General features: G+C 36.3%; 3 protein-coding genes across 3 annotated transcripts in view; 1 reads left to right on the plus strand and 2 right to left on the minus strand.

The window, feature by feature from the left end:
• The window catches only part of trpa1b (transient receptor potential cation channel, subfamily A, member 1b), a 65,432-nt gene extending 63,175 nt beyond the window's left edge, over positions 1 to 2,257 (minus strand). The window contains exon 1 of the mRNA XM_058765191.1: positions 2,202 to 2,257. The gene's annotated coding sequence lies outside the window, so the exon portion shown is untranslated. The remainder of the gene's footprint in view (positions 1 to 2,201) is intronic.
• The window catches only part of LOC131533119 (transcription factor 21), a 190,013-nt gene that overhangs the window by 71,838 nt on the left and 96,116 nt on the right, over positions 1 to 22,059 (minus strand). The window lies entirely within an intron of this gene.
• Positions 5,345 to 22,059, plus strand: part of kcnb2b (potassium voltage-gated channel subfamily B member 2b) — a 110,230-nt gene continuing 93,515 nt past the window's right edge. The window contains exons 1-2 of the mRNA XM_058765192.1: positions 5,345 to 5,771; positions 6,877 to 7,575. Of these exons, the coding sequence (XP_058621175.1) occupies positions 6,994 to 7,575 (582 nt within the window). The 5' untranslated portion in view covers positions 5,345 to 5,771; positions 6,877 to 6,993. The remainder of the gene's footprint in view (positions 5,772 to 6,876; positions 7,576 to 22,059) is intronic.

Consider the following 22,059-nt stretch of genomic DNA (forward strand, 5'->3'; position numbering starts at 1 on the left):
TAGCATGCCTATTAACATATTGGCTGTTTATTAGTACTTTTAAAGCACATATTTTGCATGACCATATTCTACATTCCTAATCCTACCCAATACCTAAATATTGAGGCAAAAGTTGTAGTTAATAGTTTGTTAATAGCAAGAATTGGACATTAAAATAAAGTGTTACCCAATGTAGTTTTGCTGCTATTGAGGTGGGATACAGGTAAGGTTAGAGACAGGTTTGGTGGTTTGGTTAGGTGTGAGGGATGGGTCAACAGTGTAATTATAAATGTAATCACAGAAATTAATTGCAGATGTAATTACATGCAGATATTTTTTTTAAAATATAAGACAAGCAGTGTTGGGCTAGTTACTCAAAGAATGTAATATATTACTCATTACTAGTTACTCCTTTCAAAAGTAATGTTGTTACTTATTACTTTCTGGCAATAGTAATTAGTTACACTACTAGTTACATTACTTTTTTCTTCACGCCCCACAGAAGTTGTAACTGTGTATCTTCCAGATAAAATTCTTCTAGAATGTTACTAACAACATATTTCTGCCTCATCATTTGACCAAAATCCACATTGGATCGCAGTCACAAGTTATTACAAACACTCAATAGTAATTGATAGTGACATTCAAGTAGAAGTGTTGTATATTAATTGTCATGTGTAGCTTTAAGTAATTTTTCCGTTACCCATATGCATTTAAATTTCGTTAGGTATTTTATCAAATCACATGAGTTTGTAAGAAATTGTTTAATTTTCCAAAAATATTTTAAATTATATTAATATAATGTACCACATGCTGATCAGAGTAAAGTAAAGCCACAACTTACACAACAGATCTTTTTTTTCCTGACAAAATCAATATAATGCTATATTTCTATCTGCTGAATGTCAGCTTTTCCATATTCCAAACTTGCCTGCTGCACTGGGGACATCATATGCATGTGCAAGTCATGAAAATCATGAAAAAATAAGTCTAGGAATTATTTGACTGTTAGATTTTAAATCAGCGGGGTTGAGGCATCAAAAGTAACTAAGCTATCTTATGGAAAGTAACTGTAATATTATTACTGAAATCTTATTAGTAATTAGTTACACTACTAGTTGCTGCAAAAAGTAATATTATTACAGTAACTAAATTACTAGTAACTAGTTACTGCCCAACACTGAAGACAAGTATGTACACAACAAGTGCATTGTACCAAATGAGTCATTTAAATGTAAGTACATAGTAGTTAAGGCCACCAAATATAAAGTGGGACCAAAAAAGTTAATTATACTATAAATAATTTATTGTGTATAATAAGAAATCACAGGTTATCTAGGTCTTCATTAAATAAATAAAAAAAAATAGTGTAACTGTAATGGTTAAGTATGTTTTAAGGATGTTTTAATATAAACAGAAACCTGTATGAGTTGGTCCCAATCTGTGGTTAAGACAGGCAGGCATAGCAGCAAGATGTTTACTTGTTAGGGTGCACTGATGTAGGCGGCTGACTAGCACATTTCTATTGAACTCCAGTGACAGTAGATTACAACTTCTTATTAAATTGTGTCTATTGCTTTGTCACTATTTCATTTTATTTTTTTCCACCTTGTCCTTCACCCTCACATTATGGCTCATAGCGGACTATGCACAGGAGTCAGAAAAATCAATGCGGATGTATTGATCATCCATCATTTGAGGCTAGAACATCAATCACACAAACCGCACTGTTTGGCTTCACAAAAATGCAGCGGTCAGAAAAAAATTTCAAGTGAATTTCTCTAATCATTTGGTGACGTGTGTGACTTATTTTAAATAAATAGCAAATTATGTATATATAAAGTTTTTATAAATAATATTATTACATTTATGTATCTTTCTATAAATTATCATAAAATATACTATAAATACATCATTGTAAATACAAATATCTATATAATTATAAATATTTATGTTTATTAACATTTGGGTGAAAGGCATTTCTAATGTACTCGAAGACAGTATGTGACTTCTTTGATTTGTGACTTGGTTTTTGATTTGTTAATAGTTTTTGGCCGTTCTAGTCAAACATCTGAAAATAAATGTATACTGCATGTAAATGTCACCCTTTATTCCCTTTCAAGTATCATTCACAGACCAAAGCCAGTGAGCCGCAGTATAATGTCTATTGAAATCAAACTAGGGCCCATTTGATACTCATAGAATATATTTATAGCACGCACCATTTGTTACTCAACCATTGTGTCTCTTGTAGTCCTGTGACACCTCATGCGTATGGATGGATGGTCTCCAAACTATTGCATCCTTTCATCTTTTTTTTTTTTTTCTCCACTTGGCCTTGTTTGAAAGACAAAGCAGATGCAGTTTTAGAGGCTTAATTACTGTTATGGAGGGAACTTTAATAGCACAGACCCGGGCAGGTCATTCAACACCGCCTGGAACTCAATACAGCTGCTACATTTCTAATAACTGCTGTGACTACATATCCTCACGTATTGTTATACATTTTAAATCACACTTCATGCCGTATACATGGCTCCCCAAGGCAAATGGAATAAAAACAAGGACCCACTTTTCTTATACCCTGTAAAATATCTGCTACAGTAGTAATGCATTACATATGGCTTAGTGCCAAGATACATATCACGTATTGACTGCTGCCAATCATAAAAAAGTCAATATATAGTATATCTTGTTGACACTGGCTTCAGTACAGCTGACACTGTTGGTGTCCATTTAAGCCTACTTTACGACATTGAGGTTTCAAGTCACACCTGCTGATTATCAGTATAGATTTATTCATTATTATCTGTCCTTCTCCCTCTAGCATGTAAAAATGTATGTTATTTAAGACTATGCACTGTATAGCATTCTTTATGATGTTAAGACTACAGAGATTTTACATTTTGTAAAATATAAGAATATGACATTTTAAAAATACACATTTTATAAATATTAAAAATATTATGATTTTAATGGAAACATAATACGGTAAAATACAGTACAGCTACAGTAAAAACCTGTTAAATTGCTAACTGTCAATCACCTTATGCAGAATAAATATGAGATTATATTTTAAAGCTGTCATTGTCATTTTAAAATGTAAACTAATATTTTTAGAAGCAAAAGTTTTAATACCTATTAAATATTTCTCCATAAATAGCAATTAATATAATATATAAGGCAATTTGTATACTTTTAGTGTAAACTGATGTTAACTGATCAAGATGCTGAGACAGCATGATTATTGCACAGGTGTGCCTTAGGCTGGCCACAATAAAAGGCCACTCTAAAATGTGCAGTTTTACTGTATTGGGGGGTCCGAAAACCTGTCAGTATCTGGTGTGACCACCATTTGCCTCACGCAATGCAACACATCTCCTTCGCATAGAATTGATCAGGTTGTTGAATGTGGCCTGTGGAATGTTGGTCCACTCCTCTTCAATGGCTGTGCGAAGTTGCTGGATATTGGCAGGAACTGGAACACGCTGTCATATACGCCGATCCAGAGCATCCCAAACATGCTCAATGGGTGGCATGTCTGGTGAGTATGCTGGCCATGCAAGAACTGGGATGTTTTCAGCTTCCAGGAATTGTGTACAGATCCTTGCAACATGGGGCCTTGCATTATCATGCTGCAACATGAGGTGATGGTCGTGGATGAATGGCACAACAATGGGCCTCAGGATCTCGTCACGGTATCTCTGTGCATTAAAAATGCCATCAATAAAATGTACCTGTGTTCGTTGTCCATAACATACGCCTGCCCATACCATAACCCCACCGCCACCATGGGCCACTCGATCCACAACGTTGACATCAGCAAACCGCTCACCCACACGATGCCATACACGCTGTCATCCGTGAAGAGAACACCTCTCCAAAGTGCCAGACGCCATTGAATGTGAGCATTTGCCCACTCAAGTCGGTTACAACGACGAACTGCAGTCAGGTCGAGACCCAGATGAGGACGACGAGCATGCAGATGAGCTTCCCTGAGATGGTTTATGACAGTTTGTGCAGAAATTATTTGGTTTTGCAAACCGATTGTTGCAGCAGCTGTCCGGGTGGCTGGTCTCAGACGATCTTGGAGGTGAAAATGCTGGATGTGGAGGTCCTGGGCTGGTGTGGTTACACGTGGTCTGCAGTTGTGAGGCCGGTTGGATGTACTGCCAAATTCTCTGAAACGCCTTTGGAGACGGCTTATGGTAGAGAAATTAACATTCAATTCACGGGCAACAGCTCTGGTGGACATTCCTGCAATCAGCATGCCAATTGCATGCTCCCTCAAAACTTGCAACATCTGTGGCATTGTGCTGTGTGATAAAACTGCACATTTTAGAGTGGCCTTTTATTGTGGCCAGTCTAAGGCACACCTGTGCAATAATCATGCTGTCTAATCAGCATCTTGACATGCCACACCTGTGAGGTGGGTGGAGTATCTCGGCAAAGGAGACGTGCTAACTAACACAGATTTAGACAGATTTCTGAACAATATTTCAGAGAAATAGGCCTTTTGTGTACATAGAAAAAGTCTTAGATCTTTGAGTTCAGCTCATGAAAAATGGGGGCAAAAACAAAAGTGTTGCGTTTACAATTTTGTTCAGTTATTAATCACCACATTCCCTGTGCAAACCATCATATTTGTTTAAATGTTATTTATATATGTTCATATATCATTTTTATAAATAATATTATAAATTATTATAATTAAATAAATATAAAATAAATAAATATAAAAGTATTAATATGTTATGTTAAATTATTGTAATTATGTATTAGTTATATTATGTGAAATTCTTATATATTTCAAATAATATTATACACACACACACACTATATATAATGTTTAAAAAGAAAGTAGTAAGTTGTTGATTGATGGGAAATGCAAACAGAAACCTGTGCATACAGTAGTATATTGCATTTGGTGTATAATGCAGTAAATATTATCATAGCTGACTGTTTTTATTTATTTACATTGTTATTTTACAGTATGGTCTTATTTTATCATATTTTTTTTTAATAAAATGTATGTGACATAATTTTAAGATTATTTTCACTCCAGCAAGGGACAGACATTTTATAGGTAATCAATAATGATTTATTATGTTTATTCTATGCCACTTTGTGTACATAAACTTGGATAATAACTACAACAACACAATAAGCTGCACAACACAACATAATAATTATGGTGCTATTTTGAGCCTAAATGTGGTAAAAACTGATATCTCACCTTGCATGCTTGTGGTGGACCATTGAACTCTTGAGAGAGAGAGAGAGAGAGAGAGAGAGAGAGAGAGAGAGTTCCTGCTGAAGTTGATCTGCTGCTGCCCTTGCTGATGTACAGACCAATCCAATTAGGTTTCACCTCTAGGCTGTGATGCAGCTCGTGCTTCAGACGATCCATTCCGTCCACACGCGCGCACATACACACACACACAGACAGACACACGCGCGCTCAGTGTCACTCTGCAGCTCCACACACACTGCGCGCACCCTCCGCTTTCACGCGTCCGACATCTGCAGACATCCCGACTCACCGTATCAAGCCATCGATGGAGGCAGCGCTCTTAGCGAGACAAGGGGAGCTCGTTTAGTCACAGAGATTTCCCGGTGTTCTGTGAGATCTCCTCACCCATTTCATGTTGAACAAAATGTGGAACACATGTCCGGTCATTACTGAAGCCTCCGTTGAGAGCTAGGAATCTTAAAGCAAATCCGCAGGCGTCTTTTCTCCCGTTTGTGCACACAGCGGTTTGTATATGCAAACGGTGGTTTACTTCAGGAAGGTAAGAAATATAGTTTGTTGCATAAACATTGTTATGGCAAGTCGTGATGCTTGGACGTCACTTGTTTGAGTGGAACAGCTGAGATGAAGTGAAAGGAGATTTGTTTTTCAGAACAGGTTCATTTTGTCATAGCAAGGCTACAAAGTTAAAGGCAATCTCTTGTCAATGCAACGCATAGAACGGTTTTAATAGGCGCTGATGCGTTTGACAGACCTTAATGCGAGAAACACAGTGGTACAGATGGACACAAGTTGTAAACGTTGATATTTTGGGGCATATATCTTACTTTATTGCTTTGGTATATTGACTTCTAAAAGAATATCAGATAATGTAATGATTATGAAAGAGAAAGAGACTGTTTGGGTTACTGAAACTATTGCATCTTTGCAGTTTTCTGTCTTTTGTTCAAGCACATGTACAATTAGTACCAAACACAAATGATCTGTAACCTTTTAATGTAAAATATTGCTAAATTATCTAGTTTTATTAGTCTTTTTTTCAGTATGACAGAATCAGTTCAATATTACACCAATGATTGTCAGTTTTAAGGGATCAGGTAGAAAAAAAAAAAAATAGTGCAGTTAATGCCAGAAAATGCATTTTGTGCATAAAATTAAATAAAGAGGTTCTGAAACTGCTGCTTTTTTACTTAAGAAAGAAAAAGGAGATCTGCATGTTCTAACATCCATTATATCCGCTCACATATCGACTTGCATTAGATTCCTGAACGTAACCTTGAAATGATAGAAGGCCAATGATGAATATTGAATGTGACAACAAGATAATGCTTGTTATTTACTAATTCTATTTAGTTTAAGATGTGAAGATGTGTCACTATTCTCTTAGCTTAGGCTTTGGTGAAGTATACAGAGCTTAAATTTCTTCTTAACATACAGGGCACGCTTGGCTGGTGATATGTTGGCATTTAGTTCTGCTTCCAGATGTACTTTGCAAAACAATTACAGTATAATCTGACATATTCCTAATGGATCTCAAAGGAGGGACATTTCCTAAATAATTATGAGCTGGAATATTTTCCACTGTCTGCATGGAAAAAAATTATAATTTCAAGTTGGAAACAACAGGTGTCTGTCTTTCTTCACAGCCATGGAGGGACTCGTCTAAGGAGGACCCAACATAGTCGTCTTTTTCCAGTCATCTTCTGGTTGATATTCATCTTTACACCTCTTCCTGGCAAAAGCCGCCCATCTCCTTGCACACAATGGCAGAGAAGACTGGACTTGAGGTTCCAAAACCTGGAGGAAGATCTGCGACTTCGCCTCCACCTGAGCCTATCGAGATCATCCGGACCAAGGCCCGCTCCAGGAGGGTCCGTCTCAATGTTGGAGGCCTCAACCATGAGGTCTTATGGCGGACCTTGGACCGGCTTCCCAGAACCAGATTAGGCAAGCTCAGAGACTGTAACACCCACGAGTCTCTAATTGAGGTCTGTGATGACTACTGCCTGAATGAGAACGAGTACTTCTTTGACAGACACCCTGGTGCGTTCACGTCCATCTTGAATTTTTACAGAACTGGAAAGCTGCACATGATGGAGGAAATGTGCGCTCTGTCTTTTGGGCAAGAGCTTGATTACTGGGGCATTGATGAAATCTACCTGGAGTCGTGCTGCCAGGCTCGCTACCATCAGAAGAAAGAGCAGATGAACGAGGAGCTCAGGAGAGAGGCAGAGACTTTGAGGGAGAGGGAAGGAGAGGGGGAATTTGATAACACCTGCTGCCCAGACAAGAGGAAGAAACTTTGGGATCTTTTGGAGAAGCCAAGTTCCTCAGTTGCTGCTAAGGTAAGGTGCCATGGTACACAACGGGACAGTCTGGGCCTCCTGGGGTGCTTGGCAGTTCGCCAATAACCATTTTCATGTAACAACACAAGCCCTTCCTTATTAACAATGAGGTGCAGTTCAACTTCAGTGTGTGTTCTGTTTCATCAGTACATTTGGTTATTTCAGAGTAGCTCTGTTCCCAAGCCTAGCGAGCTACAGGTTGCTTGCTTCTAAGACAACATCCTAGCTGTTATAAAACCTCATAAATTACCAATTTGGAACACTCTACATTGGCTGTACTGCACAAGAAATTCAGCTATAGAGTTTGATGTAAGCATGTTGCTAAGCTAACAGCACAATACTCTTTCGTTTTGATCTGTTCCCAAACCTAGTAGCTATTTTGTTCAGTAGACAGCTGCCTTCTAAGAATGGAACCTCATTAGTGACCAGAACCTCATAGGCAGGTTCGAACAGGAGACTATTTTGACACTAGAATATTTGACGTTAGCATGTTGCTAAGCTAAACGTGCAATAAAGGTGTGAAATCCAGTCATTTCAATAGTAATCCATTTGATTAGGAATTTCGCATAAGGGTGGAAGATTTCCTTACAGATTTAGAAAACTGCTTGGTTTGAACATCATTTTTGTGTGAGCTGTGTCTAATTACTATCGACAATGGACCATTTTACTGAAATTTCGCTAATGTAATTGCACCTTAATAAGCATAAAGTATAGCACATAAATTATTTGGTAGAATATTCTGTTTTTATTTACAGTTAAAAAAAAAAGTTACACTGTGTAACTTTTTTTTAAAAATAAAAAATAACAAACCTGTTAATGAGAGAGACAGCAAAAAAATTGTCTTCCAAACAATGTCTTTACCCAAATACACTTTGATAAACCTCTGGTAATGATTGGACAGATTTTGTATTGTTTTTAAATTATACATTCATTATACATTTGTATATGTATATAGTTACAGTAAGTTACAGTAAATGCAGTGCATTCTGGGATTGCCTTCTTCAAGAAGGCTCAAGAAGCATCTCACTAAAATGGTCTCACTATGTTTTGGAACAGAGCACTTGTATCTGAATATTATTATTATATTGCTCTAGCAGTAACAGAAAGATCTAAATTGATCATATTTATGCCTACTGTAAAAATGCTGTGTAAACATGTTTTTTGGCAAATTGGGTGTAATACTAATTTCAGTAGCAGGGAAAGAACTTTTTATTTGTAAGTGAAATGAGTACAGTGGGTGCAAAAAATGCGATAAGTTTTAATGCTGCGAAGAAGAGCTTGTTTTTCCGTTACGGATCACAGACAGTTGGCACCAGTTGGAAGTTAGCTGTCGTATGCAATGTGTGCAAGAGCAGCTCTGCTCGTTGAGTCAGAGTGACTATGTATGTCACATTAAAACTTATGAATATAATCATGCATAAAATGCATGGTATTTAGTGTTTGGTGAATTTTTGAATGCTATTGTTTGTGTATGTACGAAGGCCATGTTCCTTTCATCTCACACAGCGCTACATCTATCCAATTACATTCATTGTGCTTGCTCACAATGCAGACAAAACCATTGGTTGTATGTCCCGTGTAGCTTCTAATGTGTGCCTGTATCTATGGGCGTACAGTTCACTCTAAGTCATCCATTGGCTGGGGGGAACGCAGATGAAATTCAATCACTGATCATTTACGAGGAGTATCCAGCATAGAGCTCAGCGCAGATAAGGATTATATTTCACGTCTGAGATAGCATATCATAAAAACATCCCCTTAAAGTATGACAAAACTACATGGATGTGAGACATAATAAAAATATACAGTTGTTAGCATAACCATTTTGGACGTCCTGCAGTGCGTGTTTTTTTTACCACAAATGCAGTGTCATCTGTTTTGTTGGACATTTCCTCCACCTATATGGGAATCATGGCTGATTCAATTTCAGCCTGCCTCCACCCACTTAATTTATGATACAGGCTCATGATGGAAAGAGCAGGAAGATTGTGGTAATATAGAAGGCATCTGCAGTTTCCTGCACTGGGTGTGGATTATAAGAGCTCTGACACTCACTGTGGTCTGGGAACACTGTGGTAATGCCTTGATTTTACCTCACAGGCAAGTGAGGGAGAGTCATTTGTGTTTGTCAGTGCTCTGTTAAGGCTTTCTAAACAGCATGCAAAGGCACAAAGAGAGGAAATTACATGCTTGGAGTGTATAGTGTGCGCGTGTGTTCCCAAATGTACGAACAACAGCTTGCTCATAGATCTTTGCCTTAGAGCCTCATGCAGTTTGAATGAGGGAAGCCTCTTTATATTCACAGGATATCCCTCATATCAAAACATGTGCATGGTGCGGAGAAACCAATTTAAAGCTGGAGCATGTAATTTTTGTGTCACCAAATAGGGGCGCGTTTCCCAAAAGCATCGTTAGCTAACTATGGTCGTAAGTTCCATTGAACTCTATTGGTAATGATGGAACTTGCGACCATAGTTGCTTTTGGGAAACACACCCCAGAATGATTGTGGAAAACATGGGGGAAATGTAATTAATTTAATTTATTTTCAGTCAGTTTGTCTTTTCAGTGTAATTTAGATGTGTTAGTTTTAATTATACTTATTTTGTAGTTTAGTGTTAGTATTTTAGGGCTGCCAAAGTTAATGTGCTAACTGGTAGAATTTTAAAATGTTACATTTCTCAGTCTAGTGTTATTGTTATTTAGTGGTATTTTCATGTTTAATGCATTCAAGTTTTGTAATATATATAATGTATCAAAAGCTAAAAATAACTACATTTAAATTAATTTGTGAACATTTTCATTTTTAGTTAGTTTTGCAATCCTGAAAATGTACTTTATTTGTTCCCCAGTTATGTTTAGATATTAATTTTTTATTTATGATTTTTTATTTTATGTCAGTTACTTCTAAACCTTTAATGACATGCTGTGAGCTACGGGGTTGTTAATCGATGATATATGCCTTTGTTGAAGCTACCAGCCTGCATTATTTCTATTTATTTTTTAAATGATACCATGAAAAAAAAAGAAATTTACATCAGCCAGAGAATTGCAGCAAAAGAACTACTTAATGAATTACTGAAATATTTTCATGAATATGCATATTTTGCAATAAACATGAAATATACTGTTTTTATAGTATGTACACAATCAAGTTTTATATTTCTTAATCATTGATTGTCATTTGCAATGCTTCATGGGATAGTAATTTTTACTTTAACTAAAGCCGTCAAGTACACAGTCTTTTGTCTTTTTATGTTTTGCTTCAAATGAAATATTGCTGGCTCTTAGCTGGTTTGTTTGGTTCATGGCTTGAAACTCCACGAAACCAATGCACTCAATAACTCTGTCAAACAGGTTCCCTATCTACTATTGGTCAGACAAACATACAGTCCCACCTCCAAACTGGTTGAATCAATGTTGGCCACGCCCCTTGTCTGCAAGTGGTTGAATAAATAGAAAAAGGCAAATTTTTTAGGCAAATTGCTTATTTTAGGCTTATTTTGTCAGACCAAATTACTTATTTTTCTACACACAGAATTGATTTTAACATAGACAGTTCAGCTTTAAGCTACAGAACCTTTACAGAGTGAGAGAAAGAGTAGAAAAAATAATAAAAATGCTCTTTGGAAATAATCCGATATTTCCCTGGTCAGTAAAGGACACATTACATGCTCGAATAGCCCTCTCACCGCTGCGACACTGCTCGCACACATGCAGAGATCTCATTACATCTCCTCAGAGGAATCTTCACTAATGTGTCCAAACATTACAACACCCAGCAATCATTTACCACGCTTCCTTTGCAGTGAACACAGGTTAAAAATGGAAAAAGACATGATTGACACATTGTTTAGGAGGTCAGATAAAAGGTAGAGTTGCATGAGTCCAGTACAGCGTTTGACTGAATTGAGATAGAGAAAAACTGTGGTAATCTAAGTGAAACCCCAGCATGCATCACCTCCTGAATCAGTTCTTTTCAAACATTGGCCATGAATAATAAATGTAATGGTCAGTTCACACACAGGCACAGATTCACATTCACACAAACACGCACACATACAGATTGATGTAATGTTGTGGTCTTGACTTACAGAGGTAACATTCACAGAGGAGAGAGAATCATTTGGGAGTGTTGCACCTTGACGCTATACACCTATAAATAGGCACCTGGCTAATGCAACAGTAGCCTTAGGTGAGGGTACAACATTTTCACTCGCCAAGGGGATTGTACCAAAGGATGGAAGTCCTTCACAGGACAAACCGAGAAGGACTGGTAAAAACAAAACAAGATGCATTCATCCAAATAAAAGTCATTCATCTTCATAATGAATCGCTCATTTAAAGATTAAATATGGAATTTAGATGATGCTAGACTGCATTTATAAATCAAGGTGGAGATGACAGAAATGCACTTTTATGTACAGTAGCGGAGTGCTTGTGTGGCATTATATACAGTAGGGTCATGCATCGTACATTAAACCATATGTTTGTCCACATCTGCAGAATTTTCCTCCAGGAACTAAACCACATTGGTGGCGTTGGGTACAAACACGTCTTCCATTTTATTATAATCAGAGTTGTAAATAAACAAAGTATCTGTAAATATAGCATGTTAAGAGATGGAAGGCCACATTCCTACCAGATGCATTGCTTCAGGTGCTTTTAGTAAGTGTGTCAATGAATAATTTCACTTGCCATGTAATTATCTTTCGAGGCATTCCCTGCAAGTCTAATTTTATATATTTTCAATGCCGTATTCCTAGGTGATTTCATTACTTTTTATTTCAAACATTTAAATAATACATACCATATCAACATAAGGACCACTTCTAAAATGTTAAATTTGGCATGTATTGAACATTTAATTCATGTCATTTATTATAAATAAAATTAATTTAATATATGAATTCTATATTCAGTGATCAGGAGAAATCTAAATTCTGGCCAATAACCATAATTACTTTCATGACTGATAACCGATAAATGACAGATATTAAAATTCTATACTTTGCGTAAATAAATCAAACATGCTACACTGAAATCAATTATTTTAAATATTGCACGTGCATTTAGAAATCACAATATTATAATATACTGTATGAAAAATGTACATTCATTTTGAGATTACCTAAAGATTACACTTTTACAGTGTTATTCAATTATTAGTATTTTTAAAGGTTAACTTTAAGTGAGTATTAGATGACAGCAAAGATAATCTACATGTAAAAATAGAAAAAAAATGAACAATTAAATATCCATTTATCAGCCAATACCAATCATTTAAAAAGCCAATAACCGATATTGTACCGATATATTGTGTGTCTTTATTCTATGAACATAAAAAGGAAATACTCTCAACATTGATATTGTATTGGTGCAATAAAAAATGGGCTAGAGCTACACTTCACGTACTTCACCACTTGATAATAAGAATAGTAATGAAATCACATTGCATAATCAGGCCCAAAACTGCCTTGATTCTTCAAAATAAATAGGAATGCATAGTGAGGCCCTGAAGCTCACTCACTATTTGGTTGGTTCGTAATATGTGATTTATTTATAGTCTCATATGTCTCACATACACCGCAGTGCCAGTGTATCTTTGTTACTGCAGAGTAACAGCTGTGCCCTGTAGGTTTAAGTGACTGTCGCAGAATTGTAGAGCTTACTCAAATTTAAGTTAATAACCTTACTGAGTACTCATGCTAGAAGTGTCAGTTTTAGATGTTTGGCTAATGCACATCTCGCGTTGTATTTATGCCTACGTTTCAAATAGAATTATGAGGCTAAATTATGCCACAAATCTCCACCACACTGGAGCTCACACTCGCATGTTGATTTAAATGAACCAGTTTGATTTAAAAGAGGGGTCTTATCTCAGTTAATGTCATGTCTTTAAAGTAACAGTATATTTGCCAACGCTGCAAATTTAGAGGATGTCTCGTAATGATGGACTGTGAATGGATTTAGTTATTTAAAGAAAAAATGTGTGTGTGTGTGTGTGTGTACTGGTATTCACTACGTTGTGAAGACCAAATTTCCCAATAAATATAGTAATACCAGTAAATTTTGACCTTGTGGGAACATTTTTGGTCACCATGAGGAAACAACCTTATAAATCATACAGAATGAAGTGTTTTGAAAATCTAAAATAGCAGAAAGTTTTGTGTTAGGGGAAGGTTTAGGTATAGGGTTAGGGTAAGGGGATATAAATTACAGTTTGGACAGTAGAAAACCATTATGCCTATAGAGAGTCCCCATAAAACATGGAAACCAGTGTGATATGCCACTTTCCTTTTTAGCAAAGTATTTTAATTTTGCAAAATTTAGTGTATTAAATAGGAATTCAAATAGTGGCATAATTTCTCATGGCTTTCTAGTTTTATTGCCTGTAAAGTTTAATGAATGTGGGATCATTTAAAAACATTGAAACCTTTACAATAACTTTTGTATAAAAAACTTAAGCTAAAATTAATTTTTGGCAACTTGTATTTTATTTTTAGTTGGTTTTGGAGTCATGAAAATTTAAGTTCACTTTCAATTCTTTTTAGTATTCTTGTTTTAGTGTGTTAATTTAATTTAATTAATTTAAATTAAATTTCTCATGGATTGCTAGGGTTGTTGATTGGCATTTTCTCATTTAACAAATTTGCAAAAACTAAAATCAATTTGTGGCCACTTTTATTTTATTTTGGTTGGTTTTGGAGTCATGAAAATGTATTTAAGTTCACTTTCAGGGTTTTTTAAGTTCTTGTATGTATTTATTTATTTGCTTGTTTACTTGTTTGTGTGTTAACAAGCAACATATTCACGTGTGTGTAAACAAGCGACTGTGGTCTGTTCCCAAGAAAGTCTCAGTCAGAAGTCGATATGGTTCTTCACTATTGTCAATGGTGGAAAGAAGCAGTTGGTGGATCTAGCATTTATTACTCACCTTTCATCCGTGCAAATTGTGTTTTGTTCTAAAAAAAGCCTAACTTTTTCAGTACATGGATCTTTTGTGATGCATCTTCCTGCTTTTGTGGAAGCTTTGATTGTTGAAGTTAGTGATAGCTTTTGCTTTCTGTCAAAGTCATTACTTTTATAAAGACTTCCGGTGTCATTTACCACTTTGCTTGTGTGCTCTGCGGCTGTGTGTGTCCCATCAGATGTTCAAAGAGCATTATCATGACACCAAATTGACTTTCAACACCATGCAGTCCTTAAATTAGAGGACCCCTCTGGTCCAGATGTCATTTACAGAGCAAAGGCACCCTCTTCTAAACTGCGCTAGTGTAGTTACATAATACTTTCCAGAGAGACCTAATCAGCATAGGCTAACATTTAGGTGCCACGTCCTAAATCCTCTTTACGCATTCATAATCAGATAAGAACTCTTTGGATTATGGGTAACAATGGTTCCTCTGGCTTTGTATTGGTTGCAGAGCATCACGATTAAAGGGGATGTTCCAGACTTTGCCCTTTGTTTAAAATTTGATCAAAAAAGCTTAGATTTCAAAGTGCTCTCCGTAATGCATTTTAATGCTTGAGCTTTTACATTAACATTCAACTTTTGGATGTACAGTAATCCAATTTATGTGGTGCTCACATATCTATATAATTCAATTATACTCATAAAACCTTTATTTTGTAATTATTTACTCATCCACATGTTATTTGAAACCCCTATGACTTTTTTCTTCTGTGGAACACAAAAGGAAATGTTTAGCAGAATGTGCAGGCTGCCCTTTTTTATTCAATGGAAGTGAATGGTGATCAATGACTTAACTCAGTCTGTCTTACCACAAAGCTACCATATGTCTTCAGAAGAGTTGAGATATAGTGCACAAGTTCAATAGACCACTATTATGATGTTTTTATGGTGCTTTTTGTCCATTTTGGAGCTTGAAAGATCTAGTTCCCATTCATTTGCATTGTATATAAAAAGCAGCAGCATAAACTTTCTTCAAAACTACTCATTTTAAAGGAAAAAAAGCCATATGGCATTGAGCTATATGGGAAGGTGAGAAAATTCTGACTCTTATTTTACTTTTATTTTTGTGTGAACAATCACTTTAAACACTGAAGCAAAACAGCAAAACTCACTAATCTGTTTAAACAAATGTAGTAACTTTGTGGGCAAAAACCCTGAATGGCAGATTGTACAGCCATGTGGCCATTTTTCATTTTGTGAAATAAACCCAGCACAGAAAAATTGCTGCAGTTATAGGTCGGAGAACAAGTGATGGAAATGGCAGAGTAATTATAAAATGGTACCGGGATAATGCTAACCACAACAGAGAGCAGTAGCATCAGACACAAACAAATCAGTGTAAATGACATGGGGATATGATTCAGGAGGCTTAGATTATCTCAGGAGCTTAAGGCATCTGAAGCGATCCCATTTGGCTTGTATAGGACAGGTATTTAAGGACACAGCCGTGAATGAACTGTATTTTAAACTGGAGAAAGAGAGGAAATATCACTGGGTAAAAAAGCTAGGACTTGCCTCTTCCATTTGACTTCACTCATTGATCTGCACCAATGAAATCCTTGGCATTTCTGATTTGCAGTTTTAATTATTTCACACATAACCCAGAAATCAATGGCCCCGGTAATTACAAAAGCATGGAAGTGTAAAAAACAAGAAACAAGACTTTTCACACCAAGATCAAGACAAATATGCTTCACGCTTAGTGCTTTGTTTTAATGGCCCGGCAAGAGAGCTTGCTGGCGGGAGGCATCAGAAACGTTGGCCGGGGGTCATAACATCCCCGTGAGATGCCATGGCATTCCATAGAATGGCTTCATTTTATGTGCTGCTGTGGCTGAAGACAACACAGAGATAAGAATGTGGTGAAAGCACAGCTTTTATGTTTAATGTTGATGAAAGTCTGCGAGTAATTTGCTGATTTGTCTGCCAAAAATAACTGGAGAAATATATAATTTATTAAGCAATATGTGTAGAACTCACATCTGTAAAAATGTAGATCAAAGTCATGTCCAAGAGGGAGGAAAACTTTTAATTAATGGTGACAATGGAAAAGATGACAAAAAACTCTAGATTTTATGTTTTTCAAATATTTGAGAAAGAGAAGCACTGAATGAAGATGTCTGGGTCTTCTAAATGAGGTGATGGTCTAGTAGCTCTATCGAAGCCTTGAAGAGACATGGTTTTTAATTCACTGAATCCCTCAGTGGAGAATTTCGATCGCTGGTAAAAGTCCTGCCATGCATTAAAAAACAGTGCTTTAAAAGTTCTTTATAATAAAAAAAGATATTATGTTTGACAGCCCTTTTGAAAATGTTCACAGTTGCTGTGAAGGAATACTTTGACCTTACAACTCTTAACATCTTCAGCTTCAAGGGTTAAGTTCACAACCACATTTCACACTCTAAAACAGGACTGACAAGCATATTGTGCTAAGTTCATGCATATTTTGGTTATAAACAGAGATATAAGATTTTCATACATTTAGTATTGGATCTAGACAGATGGATTGTAAGTCTGTGCATTAGGGTATTTTTCAGACTCTTTCTGCAGGTTGCATTGCATCACCAGTAGGTGGCGACAAGTGACATCTTTATGAGTGAGAAATGATGACTGGGCTGCATTCGTAATCGCATACTCTCTGAGTAGCTACTGCTTTTGAACAAGCGATTACTTAGCAACTGTTAAAAAAATTTTGTATATTGTATGAATGTGTGTAGTATGAATGTAATCCGGATGTATGGTACTACATTTGTCATGTTGTCATTGTCACGTGACCTACCAGCCACTTCATTTCACAAATCCTCACCCATGGCCTTGTGGGATAGTAAAGTGTCAGAATTTTGTCGTAAATAGTAGGTCATTCGGTTTACCTACGGTAAATTGGAAAATACTTGTTTTAATACTTGTTTTTACCTACTATATAGTAGGGAAGTATGCAATTCCAGACGCAGCCATTGATTCATATGATGATGTGAACTGTCCATCTGAGTCATTAAATTATTCATTCAAATGATAAATTCAGAAACACTAATCCAATCAGTAGCAAAACAATTGATTCCTTATGAGTGAGTCATTGAATTGCTCACTCAACCAATTTGTTAAAAAAGATGTGCGCTGGCCAATTTGGAATGATTTCAGTTGGCAGAGTGAAAATAAAGAGAGGAACTCGAAATATTGTTAATTAAATGTAAATGACTCATTTTAAGTTCTTGTTTATTGAACTGTTGTATCACACTTGATGTCAATTGATCCTGATTACAGTTTGTTTTTTGCCTCAATGGGATTAAATAACGTTTTGTCAGTTGTGATTTAGACTTCACACAGAATGTGTGTTTGAATTCCACTGCACTGTTTTTCCATTAATGTAAACATCTTTTGTAGTGTCTTGCGCATATGAGACTGCATTCTAAAAACGCGGCACTCAAGTTCAGAGAAGTTCTACTTTTTAAAAATATGTCTCTAGACCTTGCATTTTTGTCATTGCTGCTTTTCGTGTTTTTAAATGCAAAATCGCATTCTGAGTGAATGGGTGTTGTGGAAGACGTTCTTTGATGTTTACTGTTACTATTTTTACTGGCGAAAACAGAAAAGCTTGACTTTCCGTTTTTCATATTCGGTCAATGTCTATAGTTGTTTAACAGGCCAATTCGAGAGTCACACCTGTCATTCAATACAATTGTCACCCTCAAACACTGACTGTATGAACATTGTCAAAACATGCTCTGTAGATTGAGATCCTGTCAGACAAGCTTCTGTCCTTTTTTCTTTTGTATGATCTAACACATCATCACGACCAAATGTCATTCTGTAACTCCCCCTGAGCTGTGTTTTCTCGAGGTGTGGGAAGATGTGAAATCTTGCGCGTCCCGTCATCTTTCAGGCATGAGAAGACACGGTGGCATATTGGCACCTGATGCAGCACTTCTATATTTGGCCGGTAGTCAATCATGTTTGCGATGCTGTATGTGCTCTTCCAGGTGTCCCTGCCATGATGGGCCACCTGCTGCTGGTCATTGTCAGGGGGCAGAAGGTGTGTCGTGACCACATCCTTCACAAACACTCACAGTGGGAGTGGTGCAGATGATTGATGAACTAATTGTCTTGGTAAAACATCATGTTAGATGTCAGCAACAGCCCTCGGGTTGTTTCTGTCCTTGCTAGCAAAATAGACGAAACAGCTGAAACGGAAGTGAGAGGGTAGGAAAAGTAGGAATAATAATTAACTACATTTTTCACCCCTCTCTGTGAAGAAAGCCCAGTGTTTGCAGTGTTGCCATGGAGATCTGGAAGGGTTTGGTGCATGGGTGTGAGTCTTAAACTAATGACTGAGCACAATTACACTTACCAGCTTGGAATAAAAAGACCATCGTTTAGAGCAATAATGTGCATAAAACAAAAAGGAAAAAGGAAGAATGTGCCTAAAATTGGACTTTTATCCTTGCTTATACCATATTTATTTAAGCAAGGCAGTTTCTTTATCATTCTTAATAATATAGCTTGTTTTTTAATGCTGTAATAAAATACGGTTAAACAAAACAATGCTTGAACAGTGTCTGTAGCCTGTTTGTTATAAAAATGATTCAAAAGAGGATTTTAGAAAGCTCAGGTGTAGATGTGGGCAGTCTTTGGTATACATTACATTTAATAATTTTTGCATTTGTAAACCACAGATTTGATTTGATTTGTGTAAAAACTGTGTTATATTTATATATATAAAATGGCAGCTTTGGTTGCAATAAATGTACTATAAATTGATGATTTTATTACATTTGGGTTTTTATAGATTATGTTGGTGCCCATAGCCTTTTGGCCTTTTGGGCAGCATGCTGACATATAGCACCGATGTGCTACGGGCGTCCCAAGTTCAAATCCCCCCTCTCTCTCTCCCACTTCCAAAAAAAAACAAATTTAAATAAATAAACACCCCAAATCTAAATCTTTAAAAAATAAATTAAAAAATAAATAAATAAATAAAAACAATGTTAAAAAAAGTATTAATGAAAATATCATTAATTTTAAGGTTTTTTAGACTTAATATAATTTTGCATTCAGCGTTTTGTCTTCTTAAATATAATTTTAACCTAATTGTAAGGTTCTTCCAAAAAATAAAAATTTTAGAGTAAAATGACACTTTCTTTTATTTATATATACTGTGTATATATATATATATATATATATATATATATATAATACATAATGTATTATATCAGTATAAAAATAAGTTTTCATTGTATAGGGTGAAGAAACTTACAACATAATAGATTTTACTCTATGCCCTATGCTCTTTTCCTATTGAGACTACTGCAATTTTTTAAACAGTGTTTTTTCTGTAATCTCTTATATCCATCTCTGTGAGAGTCCAAACGGGTGCGCAAGAGAACGACAACAGATGATGTTACCCAGCAGCCCCCTCAGACATACTTACACGCGCTTCTTGTTTTCTTGGCACCTACACTGCCCCATCCACTCTATAACCGACCCATCTGCCAAGCAGAAACAGTGGTCGAGGAAAATAATTGTTGTGCAGAACATTTAAGGGGAGAGGGACACGTTCCAATTCTGTTTAAACAGTAAAGAAAATTATTTTAAAGAATGAAAGAAAAAAATAATTATCAGGCATAGTAAAAAGCCCGCATGGGAAATTCAGAAATGAGGAGAGGTGAAACTGTGCCAAAAGTTGGACAAGGTGTGATTGCAGGGTGGGGCGAGAGACAATGTGAGAAAGTAGAGGAGAGAGAGATGTGTTGTCAACCTTTTAGAGTGTTACACCAAGCGGCACAAGCCACTGTGGGCCAATGCCAATTATATGTCCACACAGTTTATTTAGAGTGTGCCTGTAGACAGCGCTGTTACTCTCCTGGGCCTTCACTCCTGCTGTGCCCTCAAAAACCTATGCCCTGATCCTGTCCATGATGCGTTCCGCTCTTAATGAGCTTAAAGTCAAGGGTCTTGGTCTTGGACCTGACGAAGAGTGACAGAGTCGCTCCCAGTGCACCATCATGGTCAAAACACCATAACCTCTGCTTAACCGACCTTATAATGCATTTTCAGCGTTTGAGGGTCATTGCAAATGTCGAGTAAATAACACGAGGATGCAGTATCTGTGTGCTGGGGACGCTTGATGAGCAAAGGTAAACTTGTGCCATCTGACTGCTCTTCCTCTGTCCTTCCTGTTTGTCTTGTAAGTCTCCACCCACACGCTCAGAGCTGCAGGTGCTATTTTTCCACACAGGAGTTGGCACCGTAGTAGGCTATTTGTCTAAATTCAGTGACTGCTGGGATATTGCCTTCCTTATTTGTTTGACATTGTGATAAAGCAGAGCTGTATCAGCAAGGACCAAGGGGCTCAGATAGACCCCCAAATCACTAAATGACAAAAAAGCTATTTCTTTGAAAGCATTATAGTCACGTAGATAATGAAACTCTGAAAAGTTGTATCATATTATCCTGTGCACAATGAATTTAACTGGTGAATACCAAAGGATTTCATGTAATGTTTCCCAGTTTGATAAAGCAGCACATCGTCATTTAAGTTTCTTTCTCTCTCTATAATAGTACAACAAAACTGAAATGATTTTTCAAGAACAACAGTTCAAATTTTTGTCCGAGATTAATTCTGTTTTGATTCGCACATATTTCTGTATACTCTCAATGATAATACAGATTATAGCGAACTTTAAAAATGTGGTCAAAAACAATCTCTCATTTTCCGTGACTATCATTATTTCAGTATTTGTTCACATTTAAATGAGTCAGTTTCAAATGGCATTTTCTTTCAATCTGGGCTGCAAACCAGCCTGAACAGTTGGCATGTTCTGAAAATGACCTTGATATACACGTTCTCCTTGTCACTCAGACAGCTATTAGTCGCTAACTCAGACTAAAGAAGATCATTTCACAATTACATTGCACTGATATGTCATTTTCATCTTCTTATATAAAAACAATATTTTTTTCACCATTTGAGGAATGAGTGGTGAAAAATGCTATTGTTAATGCAGGATTTCAATCATATACACTGATGATTGACTTACTGTAATATGAGGAACTTAATACTTTAGCTAAGATGCATAAAATTGATCATAGGTTACAGTAAAGACATTTGTAATATTACAAAAGACTTCTATTCATCAAAGAATCCTGAAAAAAAGTGTATTATGGTTTCCTCAAATGGTTTCACTACTGATAACAATACAACATTTTTCTTGAGCACCAAATTGGTGTACTGTATTAGACTGATTTCAGAAGGATCGTGTGACACTGAAGACTAGAGTAATGATGCTGAAACTTCAGCTTTGCCATCACAGGAATAAATTAACATGGAAAATGGTCATATTAAATTTGATATAATATTTCATATTATTACTGTTAGGCATGTTAATTTTGGTTATTTCTCCTAACCGACAACTGACGCTCGTTAACCGATAAAAAATACTAACATTTGTTTTCCGGGGATTAATTTAACATGCACAAAAAGCAGCAAACAACAGAACATGAGGATTCACATGGC

The sequence above is a fragment of the Onychostoma macrolepis genome, chromosome 24, assembly GCF_012432095.1.
Source record: "Onychostoma macrolepis isolate SWU-2019 chromosome 24, ASM1243209v1, whole genome shotgun sequence".
Classification (NCBI taxonomy): Eukaryota; Metazoa; Chordata; class Actinopteri; order Cypriniformes; family Cyprinidae; genus Onychostoma; species Onychostoma macrolepis.